At 47.9% G+C, this 14,749-nt stretch overlaps 1 protein-coding gene across 5 annotated transcripts in view; it reads left to right on the forward strand.

Moving 5' to 3' along the window:
* The window catches only part of CNTD1 (cyclin N-terminal domain containing 1), a 35,331-nt gene extending 21,606 nt beyond the window's left edge, over nt 1–13,725 (forward strand). For 4 of the 5 annotated variants that reach the window (XM_063960050.1, XM_063960053.1, XM_063960052.1 and 1 more), the window contains exons 6-8: nt 1,211–1,355; nt 13,102–13,198; nt 13,354–13,725. In XM_063960050.1, the coding sequence (XP_063816120.1) occupies nt 1,211–1,355; nt 13,102–13,198; nt 13,354–13,464 (353 nt within the window). In that variant the 3' untranslated portion in view covers nt 13,465–13,725. The remainder of the gene's footprint in view (nt 1–1,210; nt 1,356–13,101; nt 13,199–13,353) is intronic. The other variant, XM_063960054.1, reaches the window with a different exon arrangement.
* Nucleotides 13,726–14,749: the final 1,024 nt, after the last annotated feature.

A 14,749-nucleotide genomic window follows, 5' to 3' on the forward strand; every position in this document is an offset into this window, starting at 1 on the left:
AGAACAGAGTAGACCCAACACATTGAAGCTGGAACAGGGCTTTACTGCACAGAACAGTGGACCAAGGATGAAGGACTAAACTGTTGGTCTCCCTTCTCACAAATTTTGTTATGGGGTCCGGTAAAGTAGTTTTCAGCCCCTTGCCTTGGAATTCCTCCATTTAGGACTGCTGTTGATACTAGTGCAACTGCATTTACAATGAGATGAGGAGGAAAGTTCTCTTCGTACTGGATTCTTTTTGTAAAGAAGCCTCAGCCCAGTCCATCCGAAAGATATGGTACAGTTTCTGATGAAACGGACATAGAAGGAGGCGTGTTTTGTGTCCAGGTCCATAGAATACTTTATTGTGTATCCGCAGAGATTGCCAGTAATAATTGGGCTGGACACACTAACTCCTGATGGAGGCATAACAGAAATGGCCCAAGCCAGTGTCTGGGAAAAGGATAGTGACAACTGTAATTTAAATGAAAAGAGAGTACACTTCTAATTTAGGAGCATATAACGAGCGCTAATATTTATAAGTTAAAATATGTATTGCCATGGGTAATATATGTGTAAAAAGTGGCACCTGTAAAAAAGACTTCTGTTAGTTTGGCAGTATGTTTACAACTCCTTTATGGAGTAAGTGGTTTGAGCTCAGTCCGTACCAGTTCACAGTTTGTATTGTGAAAATGCTAACTGTCCCTACCTCCTAGTCAGTCCCGTACACAAGAGGATGTTGTGGTCCTTAGCTCTATGCCTCCATAGGCATAGAGCTACAGACCATCACCTTTCCGGCCCGAACTTCCCGACGCCTAGCCGCAGCGTGACGTCATCGAGCCGCGACCCGACAACAAGCCGCGATCCTTTACCGCTGGACGCAGCGGATCGAGATTGAAGGACCACAACATCCTCTTGTGTATGGGACTGACTAGGAGGTAGGGACAGTTAGCATTTTCACAATACAAACTGTGAACTGGTACGGACTGAGCTCAAACCACTTACTCCATAAAGGAGTTGTAAACATACTGCCAAACTAACAGAAGTCTTTTTTACAGGTGCCACTTTTTACACATATATTACCCATGGCAATACATATTTTAACTTATAAATATTAGCGCTCGTTATATGCTCCTAATTGTACCAATTTTAAACTGAGCAGCTTTTAGTCACATACAGCGCAGTTGTCACATATCTTCTACACTTCTAATTTACATTCAACATTTTCTAGGACAAAATGGCTGTTCTGTTTCGTTAAAGGACATACGTGATATGTGTGTAATGGTCCTGGATTTGGTTTATCTTCTGAGAAATCCTATATATGACACTGTGCTAAAAGCATCTGTGGATCTGTCAACTCCAAATAGCTCACAGAGGTGAGGATTTAATTGTTCTAATGATGGGTGCAGGACATTTTAAACTGTATGCCCAGATTGGCCACTGCTAACTGAATACAAAAAGAAAAAGCTAGAAAGGCGAATTGTCATATTTATGAAAGTACACTAATTATTTAAACTATGCCCCCAATACAGCATACACATCAATGATTCACTCATGCCTTCTATGTAAGTACATACCCTGTTTTTCTCTGACGTCCTAGTGGATGCTGGGAACTCCGTAAGGACCATGGGGAATAGCGGGCTCCGAAGGAGGCTGGGCACTCTAGAAAGATCTTAGACTACCTGGTGTGCACTGGCTCCTCCCACTATGACCCTCCTCCAAGCCTCAGTTAGATTTCGTGCCCGGCCGAGGTTGGATGCACACTAGGGGCTCTCCTGAGCTCTTAGAAAGTAATAGTCTTAGATTTTTTTATTTTCAGTGAGACCTGCTGGCAACAGGCTCACTGCAGCGAGGGACTAAGGGGAGAAGAAGCGAACTCGCCTGCTTGCAGCCGGATTGGGCTTCTTAGGCTACTGGACACCATTAGCTCCAGAGGGATCGACCGCAGGCCCAGCCTTGATGTTCGGTCCCGGAGCCGCGCCGCCGTCCCCCTTACAGAGCCAGAAGCAAGAAGATGGTCCGGAAAATCGGCGGCATGAAGACTCTGTCTTCACCAAGGTAGCGCACAGCACTGCAGCTGTGCGCCATTGCTCCTCTCACACACTTCACACTCCGGTCACTGAGGGTGCAGGGCGCTGGGGGGGGGCGCCCTGAGGCAGCAATAAAAACACCTTGGCTGGCTAAAATACCTCAATATATAGCCCCAGGGGCTATATATGAGGTAAATACCCCTGCCAGAATTCCATAAAAAGCGGGAGAATAGGCCGCGAAAAAGGGGCGGAGCCTATCTCCTCAGCACACTGGCGCCATTTTTCCCTCACAGCTCCTGCTGGAAGGAAGCTCCCTGGCTCTTCCCTGCAATCTACAGTACCAGTAAGAGGGAAAAGAGAGGGGGGGCATTAAATTTGGCAATATATATATTTTATTGAAAAGCAGCTATTAGGGACATAACTCAGTTAGTCCCCGTATATATATAGCGCTCTGGTGTGTGCTAGCATACTCTTACTCTGTCCCCCCAAAGGGCTTTTTGTGGGTCCTGTCCTCTGTTTGAGCATTCCCTGTGTGTGTGGAGTGTGTCGGTACGGCTGTGTCTACATGTTTGAGGAGGATAATGATGTGGAGGGGGAGCAGATGCCTTTAGCAGGGATGTCACCCCCTGGGGGGCAGACACCTGAGTGGATGAGTTTATGGCAGGAAATGAGTGCACGTATAGACTCCTTACATAAAAAATTTGACGACATGCCGACTGTGGGACAGCCGAGTCTTCAGCTCGTGCCTGTCCAGGTGTCTCAAAAGTCATCAGGGGCTCTGAAACGTCCGCTATCTCAGATGGCACAAGTAGATGTCGACACGGATACTGACACCAGTGTCGACGACGATGAGTCAAATTTAATGCCCGTTAAGGCCATTCACTGCATGATTGAGGCAATGAAAGAGGTGTTAAATATTTCTGATTTACATCCAGGTACCACAAAAAATAAGAATTTACTTACCGATAATTCTATTTCTCATAGTCCGTAGTGGATGCTGGGAACTCCGTAAGGACCATGGGGAATAGCGGCTCCGCAGGAGACTGGGCACAAAAAGTAAAAGCTTTAGACTAGCTGGTGTGCACTGGCTCCTCCCCCTATGACCCTCCTCCAAGCCTCAGTTAAGATACTGTGCCCGGACGAGCGTACATAATAAGGAAGGATCTTGAATCCCGGGTAAGACTCATACCAGCCACACCAATCACACCGTACAACTCGTGATCTGAACCCAGTTAACAGTATGATAACCGTAGGAGCCTCTGAAAAGATGGCTTCCAACAATAAACAACCCGATTTGTTTGTAACAATAACTATATACAAGTATTGCAGACAATCCGCACTTGGGATGGGCGCCCAGCATCCACTACGGACTATGAGAAATAGAATTATCGGTAAGTAAATTCTTATTTTCTCTGACGTCCTAGTGGATGCTGGGAACTCCGTAAGGACCATGGGGATTATACCAAAGCTCCCAAACGGGCGGGAGAGTGCGGATGACTCTGCAGCACCGAATGAGAGAACTCCAGGTCCTCCTCAGCCAGGGTATCAAATTTGTAGAATTTAGCAAACGTGTTTGCCCCTGACCAAGTAGCTGCTCGGCAAAGTTGTAAAGCCGAGACCCCTCGGGCAGCCGCCCAAGATGAGCCCACCTTCCTTGTGGAATGGGCTTTTACAGATTTTGGCTGTGGCAGGCCTGCCACAGAATGTGCAAGTTGAATTGTACTACAAATCCAACGAGCAATCGTCTGCTTAGAAGCAGGAGCACCCAGCTTGTTGGGTGCATACAGTATAAACAGCGAGTCAGATTTTCTGACTCCAGCCGTCCTGGAAACATATATTTTCAGGGCCCTGACTACGTCCAGGAACTTGGAGTCCTCCAAGTCCCTAGTAGCCACAGGTACCACAATAGGTTGATTCATGTGAAACGCTGAAACCACCTTAGGGAGAAATTGAGGACGAGTCCTCAATTCCGCCCTATCCGAATGAAATATCAGGTAAGGGCTTTTATAGGATAAAGCCGCCAATTCTGATACGCGCCTGGCTGAAGCCAGGGCCAACAGCATTACCACTTTCCATGTGAGATATTTCAAATCCACTGTGGCAAGTGGTTCAAACCAATGTGATTTTAGGAACATTAAAACTACATTGAGATCCCAAGGTGCCACTGGAGGCACAAAAGGAGGCTGTATATGCAGTACCCCTTTGACAAACGTCTGAACTTCAGGCACTGAAGCCAGTTCTTTCTGGAAGAAGATCGACAGGGCCGAAATTTGAACCTTAATGGATCCTAATTTTAGGCCCATAGACAATCCTGCTTGCAGGAAATGTAGGAAACGACCCAGTTGAAATTCCTCCGTAGGGGCCTTCTTGGCCTCACACCACGCAACATATTTTCGCCAAATGCGATGATAATGTTTTGCAGTTACATCCTTCCTTGGCCTTGATCAGGGTAGGGATGACTTCATCTGGAATGCCTTTTTCCTTCAGGATCCGGCGTTCAACCTCCATGCCGTCAAACGCAGCCGCGGCAAGTCTTGGAACAGACAAGGTCCCTGCTGGAGCAGGTCCTTCCTTAGAGGTAGAGGCCACGGGTCCTCCGTGAGCATCTCTTGCAGCTCCGGGTACCAAGTTCTTCTTGGTCAGTCCGGAGCCACGAGTATCGTTCTTACTCCTCTCCTTCTTATGATTCTCAGTACTTTTGGTATGAGAGGAAGAGGAGGGAACACATATACCGACTGGAACACCCACGGAGTTACCAGAGCGTCCACCGCTATTGCCTGAGGGTCCCTTGACCTGGCGCAATATCTGTCCAGTTTCTTGTTGAGACGGGACGCCATCATGTCCACCTTTGGTTTTTCCCAACGGTTTACAATCACTTGGAAGACTTCTGGATGAAGTCCCCACTCCCCCGGGTGGAGGTCGTGTCTGCTGAGGAAGTCTGCTTCCCAGTTGTCCACTCCCGGAATGAACACTGCTGACAGTGCTATCACATGATTTTCCGCCCAGCGGAGAATCCTTGCAGCTTCTGCCATTGCCCTCCTGCTTCTTGTGCCGCCCTGTCTGTTTACGTGGGCGACAGCCGTGATGTTGTCCGACTGGATCAATACCGGTTGACCCTGAAGCAGAGGCCTTGCTTGACTTAGGGCATTGTAAATGGCCCTTAGCTCTAGGATATTTATGTGAAGAGACGTTTCCATGCTTGACCACAAGCCCTGGAAATTTCTTCCCTGTGTGACTGCTCCCCAGCCTCTCAGGCTGGCATCCGTGGTTACCAGCATCCAATCTTGAATGCCGAATCTGCGGCCCTCTAGAAGATGAGCCTTCTGTAACCACCACAGGAGAGATACCCTTGTCCTTGGAGATAGGGTTATCCGCTGATGCATCTGAAGATGCGATCCGGACCATTTGTCCAGCAGATCCCACTGAAAAGTTCTTGCATGGAATCTTCCGAATGGAATTGCTTCGTAAGAAGCCACCATTTTTCCCAGGACTCTCGTGCACTGATGCACTGACACTTGTCCTGGTTTTAGGAGGTTCCTGACTAGCTCGGATAACTCCCTGGCCTTCTCCTCTGGGAGAAACACCTTTTTCTGGACTGTGTCCAGAATCATCCCTAGGAACAGTAGACGTGTTGTTGGAATCAGCTGTGATTTTGGGATATTTAGAATCCACCCGTGCTGACGTAGCACTACCTGAGATAGTGCTACTCCGACCTCTAACTGTTCCCTGGACCTTGCCCTTATCAGGAGATCGTCCAAGTAAGGGATAATTAATACGCCTTTTCTTCGAAGAAGAATCATCATTTCGGCCATTACCTTGATAAAGACCCGTGGTGCCGTGGACAATCCAAACGGCAGCGTCTGAAACTGATAATGACAGTTTTGTATCACAAACCTGAGGTACCCTTGGTGAGAAGGGTAGATTGGGACCTGGAGATAAGCATCCTTGATGTCTAGAGATACCATATAGTCCCCTTCTTCCAGGTTCGCTATCACTGCTCTGAGTGACTCCATCTTGAATTTGAACCTTTTTATGTAAGTGTTCAAAGATTTTAGATTTAAAATTGGTCTCACCGAGCCGTCCGGCTTCGGTACCACAAACAGCGTGGAATAATACCCCTTTCCCTGTTGTAGGAGGGGTACCTTGATTATCACCTGCTGGGAATACAGCTTGTGAATAGCTTCCAATACTGCCTCCCTGTCGGAGGGAGACGTTGGTAGAGCAGACTTCAGGAACCGGCGAGGGGGAGACGTCTCGAATTCCAATTTGTACCCCTGTGATACTACCTGCAGGATCCAGGGGTCCACTTGCGAGTGAGCCCACTGCGCGCTGAAATTCTTGAGACGGCCCCCCACCGTGCCCGAGTCTGCTTGCAGAGCCCCAGCGTCATGCTGAGGACTTGGCAGAAGCGGGGGAGGGCTTCTGCTCCTGGGAAGAGGCTGCATGGTGCAGTCTTTTTCCCCTTCCTCTGCCCCGGGGCAGGAACGAGCGGCCTTTTTCCCTCTTGCCCTTATAGGGACGAAAGGACTGGGTTTGAAAAGACGGTGTCTTTTTCTGCTGAGAGGTGACCTGGGGTAAAAAGGTGGATTTTCCAGCCGTTGCTGTGGCCACCAGGTCCGATAGACCGACCCCAAATAACTCCTCCCCTTTATACGGCAATACTTCCATATGTCGTTTGGAATCCGCATCACCTGACCACTGTCGCGTCCATAACGTTCTTCTGGCAGAAATGGACATCGCACTTACTCTAGATGCCAGGGTGCAAATATCCCTCTGTGCATCTCGCATATATAGTAATGCATCCTTTAAATGCTCTATAGTTAATAATATACTGTCCCTATCCAGGGTATCAATATTTTCAGTCAGGGAATCCGACCAAGCCACTCCAGCGCTGCACATCCAGGCTGAGGCGATTGCTGGTCGCAGTATAACACCGGTATGTGTGTATATACCTTTTAAGATATTTTCCAGCCTTCTATCAGCTGGTTCCTTGAGAGCGGCCGTATCAGGAGACGGTAACGCCACTTGTTTTGATAAGCGTGTGAGCGCCTTATCTACCCTAGGGGGTGTTTCCCAACGTGCCCTAACCTCTGGCGGGAAAGGGTATAGTGCCAATAATTTATTAGAAATCAGCAGTTTTTTATCGGGGGAAACCCACGCTTTATCACACACCTCATTTAATTCATCTGACTCAGGAAAAACCACTGGTAGTTTTTTCACACCCCACATAATACCCTTTTTTGTGGTACTTGTAGTGTCAGAAATGTTCAATGCCTCCTTCATTGCCGTGATCATGTAACGTGTGGCCCTACTGGACATTACGTTTGTCTCGTCACCGTCGACACTGGATTCAGTATCCGTGTCAGGGTCTGTGTCGACCATCTGAGGTAACGGGCGTTTTAGCGCCCCTGACGGTGTCTGAGACGCCTGAACAGGCACTAATTGATTTGTCGGCTGTCTCATTTTGCAAAGTGCTGACATTGTCACGTAATTCTTTAATTACTACCATCCAGTCAGGTGTCGACTCCCTAGGGGGTGACATCACTAACACAGGCAATTGCTCTGCTTCCACATCATTTTCCTCCTCATACATGTCGACACAATCGTACCGACACCCAGCACACACACAGGGAATGCTCTGATAGAGGACAGGACCCCACTAGCCCTTTGGGGAGACAGAGGGAGAGTTTGCCAGCACACACCAGAGCGCTATATATATACAGGGATAACCTTATATAAGTGTTACTCCCTGTTATAGCTGCTGTATTTATATATTAGCTGCCAATAGTGCCCCCCTCTCTGTTTTACCCTGTTTCTGTAGTGCAGGACTGCAGGGGAAAGTCAGGGAGCCGTCCTTCCAGCGGAGCTGTGAAAGAAAATGGCGCTTGTGTGCTGAGGAGAAAGGCTCCGCCCCCTTCACGGCGGCCTTTTCTCCCGCTTTTTTCAGGAAACTGGCAGGGGATAAATGCATCCATATAGCCCAGGAGCTATATGTGATGCATTTTTTTTAGCCATATAAGGTTTTTATATCGTTTTTATTGCGTCTCAGGGCGCTCCCCCCAGCGCCCTGCACCCTCAGTGACCGGAGTGTGAAGTGTGCTGAGAGCAATGGCGCACAGCTGCAGTGCTGTGCGCTACCTTATTTGAAGACAGGAACGTCTTCTGCCGCCGCTTTCTCCGGACCTCTTCGCTCTTCTGGCTCTGTAAGGGGGCCGGCGGCGCGGCTCCGGGACCCATCCAGGCTGAACCTGTGATCGTCCCTCTGGAGCTAATGTCCAGTAGCCAAGAAGCCCAATCCACTCTGCAGTCAGGTGAGTTCGCTTCTTCTCCCCTTAGTCCCACGATGCAGTGAGCCTGTTGCCAGCAGGACTCACTGAAAATAAAAAACCTATTTAAACTTTTACTTCTAAGCAGCTCAGGAGAGCCACCTAGCTTGCACCCTTCTCGTTCGGGCACAAAAATCTAACTGAGGCTTGGAGGAGGGTCATAGGGGGAGGAGCCAGTGCACACCAGCTAGTCTAAAGCTTTTACTTTTTGTGCCCAGTCTCCTGCGGAGCCGCTATTCCCCATGGTCCTTACGGAGTTCCCAGCATCCACTAGGACGTCAGAGAAAAGGGTATTATGTTTGGGGAGAAAAAACTACCTGTAGTTTTTCCCCCGTCAGATGAATTAAATGAAGTGTGTGAAGAAGCGTGGGCTTCCCCTGATAAGAAATTGGTAATTCCTAAGAAGATACTAATGGCGTTCCCTTTCCCGCCAGAGGATAGGTTACGTTGGGAAACACCCCCTAGGGTGGATAAAGCGCTCACACGTTTGTCTAAAAAGGTGGCACTACCGTCCCAGGATACGGCCGCCCTTAAGGAACCTGCTGATAGAAAGCAGGAGGCGATCCTGAAGTCTGTATATACACACTCAGGCATTATACTTAGACCAACTATTGCGTCAGCATGGATGTGCAGTGCTGCCGCTGCGTGGTCAGATAAACTGTCAGAAAATATTGACACATTAGACAGAGACACGATTCTGCTAACAATTGACCATATCAAAGACTCAGTCTTATACATGAGAGATGCACAGAGGGAAATCTGCCGGCTGGCATCTAAAGTAAGTGCATTATCCATCTCTGCTAGGAGATGCTTATGGACTCGCCAGTGGACTGGAGATGCAGATTCCAAAAGGCACATGGAAGTTTTGCCTTATAAAGGGGAGGAATTATTTGGGGATGGTCTCTCCGACCTAGTTTCCACAGCAACGTCTGGGAAGTCAGCATTTTTACCCCATGTCCCCTCACAGCCTAAGAAGGCGCCATTTTATCAGGTTCAGTCCTTTCGGACCCAGAAAAACAAGCGGGGAAAAGGAGGGTCTTTTCTGTCTAGAGGCAGAGGTAGGGGAAAAAGGCTGCAGCAAACAGCAGGTTCCCAGGAACAAAAGTCCTCCCCCGCTTCCTCTTCCAAGTCCGCCGCATGACGGTGGGGCTCCACAGGCGGAGCCAGGTACGGTGGGGGCCCGCCTCATAAATTTCAGCGATCAGTGGGCTCGCTCACAGGTGGATCCCTGGATCCTTCAAATAGTATCTCAGGGATACAAGCTGGAATTCGAGGCGGCTCCACCCCACCGGTTCCTAAAATCTGCCTTGCCGATTGCTCCCTCAGACAGGGAGGCGGTGCTAGCAGCGATTCACAAGCTGTATTCCCAGCAGGTGATAATCAGGGTACCCTTACTTCAACAAGGCCGGGGTTACTATTCCACACTATTTGTGGTGCCGAAACCGGACGGTTCGGTGAGACCCATTTTAAATTTGAAATCCTTGAACACATACATAAAAAAATTCAAGTTCAAGATGGAATCGCTCAGGGCGGTTATTGCAAGCCTGGACGAGGGCGATTACATGGTATCCCTGGACATCAGGGATGCTTACCTGCATGTCCCCATTTACCATCCTCACCAGGAGTACCTCAGATTTGTGGTACAGGATTGCCATTACCAATTCCAGACGCTGCCGTTTGGACTCTCCACGGCACCGAGGGTATTTACCAAGGTTATGGCGGAAATGATGATACTCCTTCGAAAAAAGGGAGTTTTAATTATCCCATACTTGGACGATCTCCTAATAAAGGCACGATCCAAGGAACAGTTGTTAGTGGGAGTAGCACTATCTCAGGAAGTGCTGCGCCAGCACGGCTGGATTCTGAATATCCCAAAGTCACAGCTGGTCCCCACGACACGTCTAATGTTCCTGGGAATGATTCTGGACACAGTCCAGAAAAAAGTGTTTCTCCCGGAGGAGAAAGCCAGGGAGTTGTCTTCTCTAGTCAGAGACCTCCTAAAACCAAAACAGGTATCGGTGCATCACTGCACGCGGGTCCTGGGAAAGATGGTAGCTTCTTACGAAGCAATTCCATTCGGCAGGTTCCATGCCAGAATTTTTCAGTGGGACCTGTTGGACAAGTGGTCCGGATCGCATCTTCAGATGCATCGCTTGATAACCCTGTCCCCAAGAACCAGGGTGTCTCTTCTGTGGTGGCTGCAGAGTGCTCATCTTCTGGAGGGCCGCAGATTCGGCATACAGGACTGGGTCCTGGTGACCACGGATGCCAGCCTACGAGGCTGGGGGGCAGTCACAAAGGGAAGAAACTTCCAAGGACTATGGTCAAGTCAGGAGACTGCCCTTCACATAAATATTCTGGAACTAAGGGCCATTTACAATGCCCTAAGTCAAGCAAAATCCCTGCTCCTACACCAGCCGGTGCTGATCCAGTCAGACAACATCACGGCAGTCGCCCATGTGAATCGACAGGGCGGCACAAGAAGCAGGATGGCAATGGCAGAAGCCACAAGAATTCTCCGATGGGCGGAGAATCATGTACTAGCACTGTCAGCAGTGTTCATCCCGGGAGTGGACAACTGGGAAGCAGACTTTCTCAGCAGGCACGACCTCCACCCGGGAGAGTGGGGACTTCATCCAGAAGTCTTCCAAATGATTGTAAATCAATGGGGTCGTCCACAGGTGGACATGATGGCGTCCCGCCTAAACAAAAAACTAGAGAGGTATTGCGCCAGGTCAAGAGACCCTCAGGCGATAGCTGTGGACGCTCTAGTGACACCGTGGGTGTACCGGTCAGTTTATGTGTTCCCTCCTCTACCTCTCATACCAAAGGTATTGAGAATAATAAGAAAGCGAGGAGTAAACACAATTCTTGTGGTTCCGGATTGGCCAAGAAGAGCGTGGTACCCGGAACTTCAAGAGATGATCTCAGAGGACCCGTGGCCTCTGCCGCTCAGACAAGACCTGCTACAGCAGGGGCCCTGTCTGTTCCAAGACTTACCGCGGCTGCGTTTGACGGCATGGCGGTTGAACGCCGGATCCTGAAGGAAAAGGGCATTCCGGAGGAAGTCATTCCTACGCTTATTAAAGCCAGGAAAGAGGTCACAGCAAATCATTATCACCGCATATGGCGGAAGTATGTTGCATGGTGTGAGGCCGAAAAGGCCCCAACGGAGGAATTTCAACTAGGTCGATTTCTGCATTTCCTGCAAGCAGGAGTAAATATGGGCCTAAAACTGGGCTCCATTAAGGTACAGATCTCGGCTCTGTCGATTTTCTTTCAAAAAGAACTAGCTTCAGTACCTGAAGTTCAGACATTTGTTAAAGGAGTGCTGCATATTCAGCCCCCGTTTGTGCCCCCTATGGCACCTTGGGATCTCAACGTGGTGTTGAGTTTCTTAAAATCACATTGGTTTGAACCACTAAAAACCGTGGATCTGAAATATCTCACGTGGAAGGTGGTTATGTTATTGGCCTTGGCTTCTGCCAGGCGAGTATCAGAATTGGCGGCTTTGTCCTGTAAAAGCCCTTATCTGATTTTCCATATGGATAGGGCAGAATTGAGGACTCGTCCCCAGTTTCTCCCAAAGGTGGTGTCAGCGTTTCACCTGAACCAGCCTATTGTGGTGCCTGCGGCTACTAGGGACTTGGAGGACTCCAAGTTGCTAGACGTTGTCAGGGCACTGAAAATATATGTTTCCAGAACGGCTAGAGTCAGAAAATCTGACTCGCTGTTTATCCTATATGCACCCAACAAGCTGGGTGCTCCTGCTTCTAAGCAGACTATTGCTCGTTGGATTTGTAATACAATTCAGCTTGCACATTCTGTGGCAGGCCTGCCACAGCCAAAATCTGTCAATGCCCGTTCCACAAGGAAGGTGGGCTCATCTTGGGCGGCTGCCCGAGGGGTCTCGGCTTTACAACTTTGCCGAGCTGCTACTTGGTCAGGGGCAAACACATTTGCAAAATTCTATAAAATTGATACCCTGGCTGAGGAGGACCTGGAGTTCTCTCATTCGGTGTTGCAGAGTCATCCGCACTCTCCCGCCCCTTTGGGAGCTTTGGTATAATCCCCATGGTCCTTACGGAGTTCCCAGCATCCACTAGGACGTCAGAGAAAATAAGAATTTACTCACAGGTAATTCTATTTCTCGTAGTCCGTAGTGGATGCTGGGCGCCCATCCCAAGTGCGGTTTATCTGCAATACTTGTACATAGTTACTGTTAACTAAATCGGGTTATTGTTGAGCCATCTGTTGAGAGGCTCTGTTGTTTCATACTGTTAACTGGGTTTCATATCACGAGTTGTACGGTGTGATTGGTGTGGCTGGTATGAGTCTTACCCGGGATTCAAAATCCTTCCTTATTGTGTACGCTCGTCCGGGCACAGTATCCTAACTGAGGCTTGGAGGAGGGTCATAGTGGGAGGAGCCAGTGCACACCAGGTAGTCTAAGATCTTTCTAGAGTGCCCAGCCTCCTTCGGAGCCCGCTATTCCCCATGGTCCTTACGGAGTTCCCAGCATCCACTACGGACTACGAGAAATAGAATTACCGGTGAGTAAATTCTTATTATTTCCTAATCTGTGGTAATAGGAACAAGTCTTGCAACATAATTTTTGCAAAGGAAAGAAAGGCTTTTTTAGAATTATCTATATATAATGCATAAATGTGTACACCAGAATAACCAGTGCTCATTAGAGAATAATGAGGATGAACATTGACGCTTTGGTAACACCTACCTAAATAATTAGTGTTGTTTTGTGGTAGGAGCAGGTTTCTGACCATAAAAGAAGATCAGATGCTCCTGGCTACTGGAGTCATTTCAGCCAGCAGTTTTATAATAAGCCAGGACTACTGGAACCAGGTAAGCAGACATGTCATCATTATCGATAATTAATACTTACAAATAAGTATTGTGCCGTTCTGTAGAAACATAAGAAGAATTCTTGTTTGCACTAATTATTTTGCGCCAATTCTTTTCTGATTTTCTCTCATTGTATATATCGGTTTTCTCTTCAGGTTCTGGAACATTTAAGTAACATCACAGGCATCACAGTGAACTCTGTGTTTGAAGTGTGCTCTGCAATACTGAAGCACTGTATAGGAGCCATTGTCCTGCCCAGTCATTAAGACTTGTGGCACCGAAGAAAGAAATTATTAATTTAAAAAAAACTGACACCAGAGAAAATACTTGAACCCACATTTGCTTTAGTTTTCCCAGTCACTTCAATATTCATATCAAATACATTTGTTTTCTATTTTTGAGTACTTAGATGAACGTGGGAAACGTGATAGATTTAGATTACCAAACTTCCCTAGATCCATAGTTGCTAGAACATTCTATATTTTGCTGTTTGTAGAATAAATTCATGTATGTTTGTGTTAAGCAATGGTAATTGTATTACGTTTGGCTCTTTACCAACACTATGAGCAAGTTACTTTTTGATTGTATGTCCCATCTTGCTAAATTTATTTGAACAACTTATTCTTATGTACAGTATATAATGTTAATGCATAATTTGTAAGGAAATCACTGCTTCTCTCCTTCCAGTAAGACATGGATGGGATTTTCAGCACTCGAAAGGTGGGTACACACTGGCCGATATATTGGCCGTTCTCTTGAACGGCCAATATATTGCGGGTCCGTCGGCCAGTGTGTACGGGCAATACGTCTGTGAACTCCAACGTTCACAGTTGTATCGCGTCAGCCCCGCAGCACAGCCGACACCCAATATATCTACTGATATATTGGCGCGTCGTTGTGTGTGTACGGGCGGTCGGCCGACCGCCCGTACACATGCTGCGGCAGCCGCGGTGATTGACAGCTGAACTAGGCGGGCGTGTGTACACGGCCACTCAGTTCATGACGTCAGTCCCCGACGGATCAGGCAGTGTGTATGCTCAATACACTGCCCGATCCATCCATAGATAAATCTGCCGACCAATTGATCGGCAGATATATCCACCAGTGTGTACCCACCTTAACTCAGCCTGTCTTTTTTAAATAATAATAATAAACAAAACAACAATTGTTAAATGCGTTTTCGTTCCCAGACTCTGTGGCATCCCTGAGATATGTGTTAATTCTTGCCAAGCAAAGACAAGAAAAAGTTGACACCCCCAGAAGTTATAGTGTGACTTCCTTACATTCTTTTTCCTTTCTCTTCAGTGGAGTTAAGCTGGGTACACATTAGATGATGTGTGTACCCAGCAACGGGACCCAGTGGGGGTATATTGCATTGGGAGCCACAAAGCTCAGTTTATGGATGTTTTTTCAGGCATTTTCTGTAATTGCCCTAGCCACCCCTTAATGGGAGGAGCAATGGACATTTTAGGTATATAAGGATGTTTGGTGAGCATGCCACTAACACCATGACAAAGACTTCATATGTCGAAATGCGTTGGTGGAGAGGGA

This window comes from Pseudophryne corroboree, chromosome 3 (assembly GCF_028390025.1).
Source record: "Pseudophryne corroboree isolate aPseCor3 chromosome 3, aPseCor3.hap2, whole genome shotgun sequence".
NCBI classification, from domain to species: Eukaryota; Metazoa; Chordata; class Amphibia; order Anura; family Myobatrachidae; genus Pseudophryne; species Pseudophryne corroboree.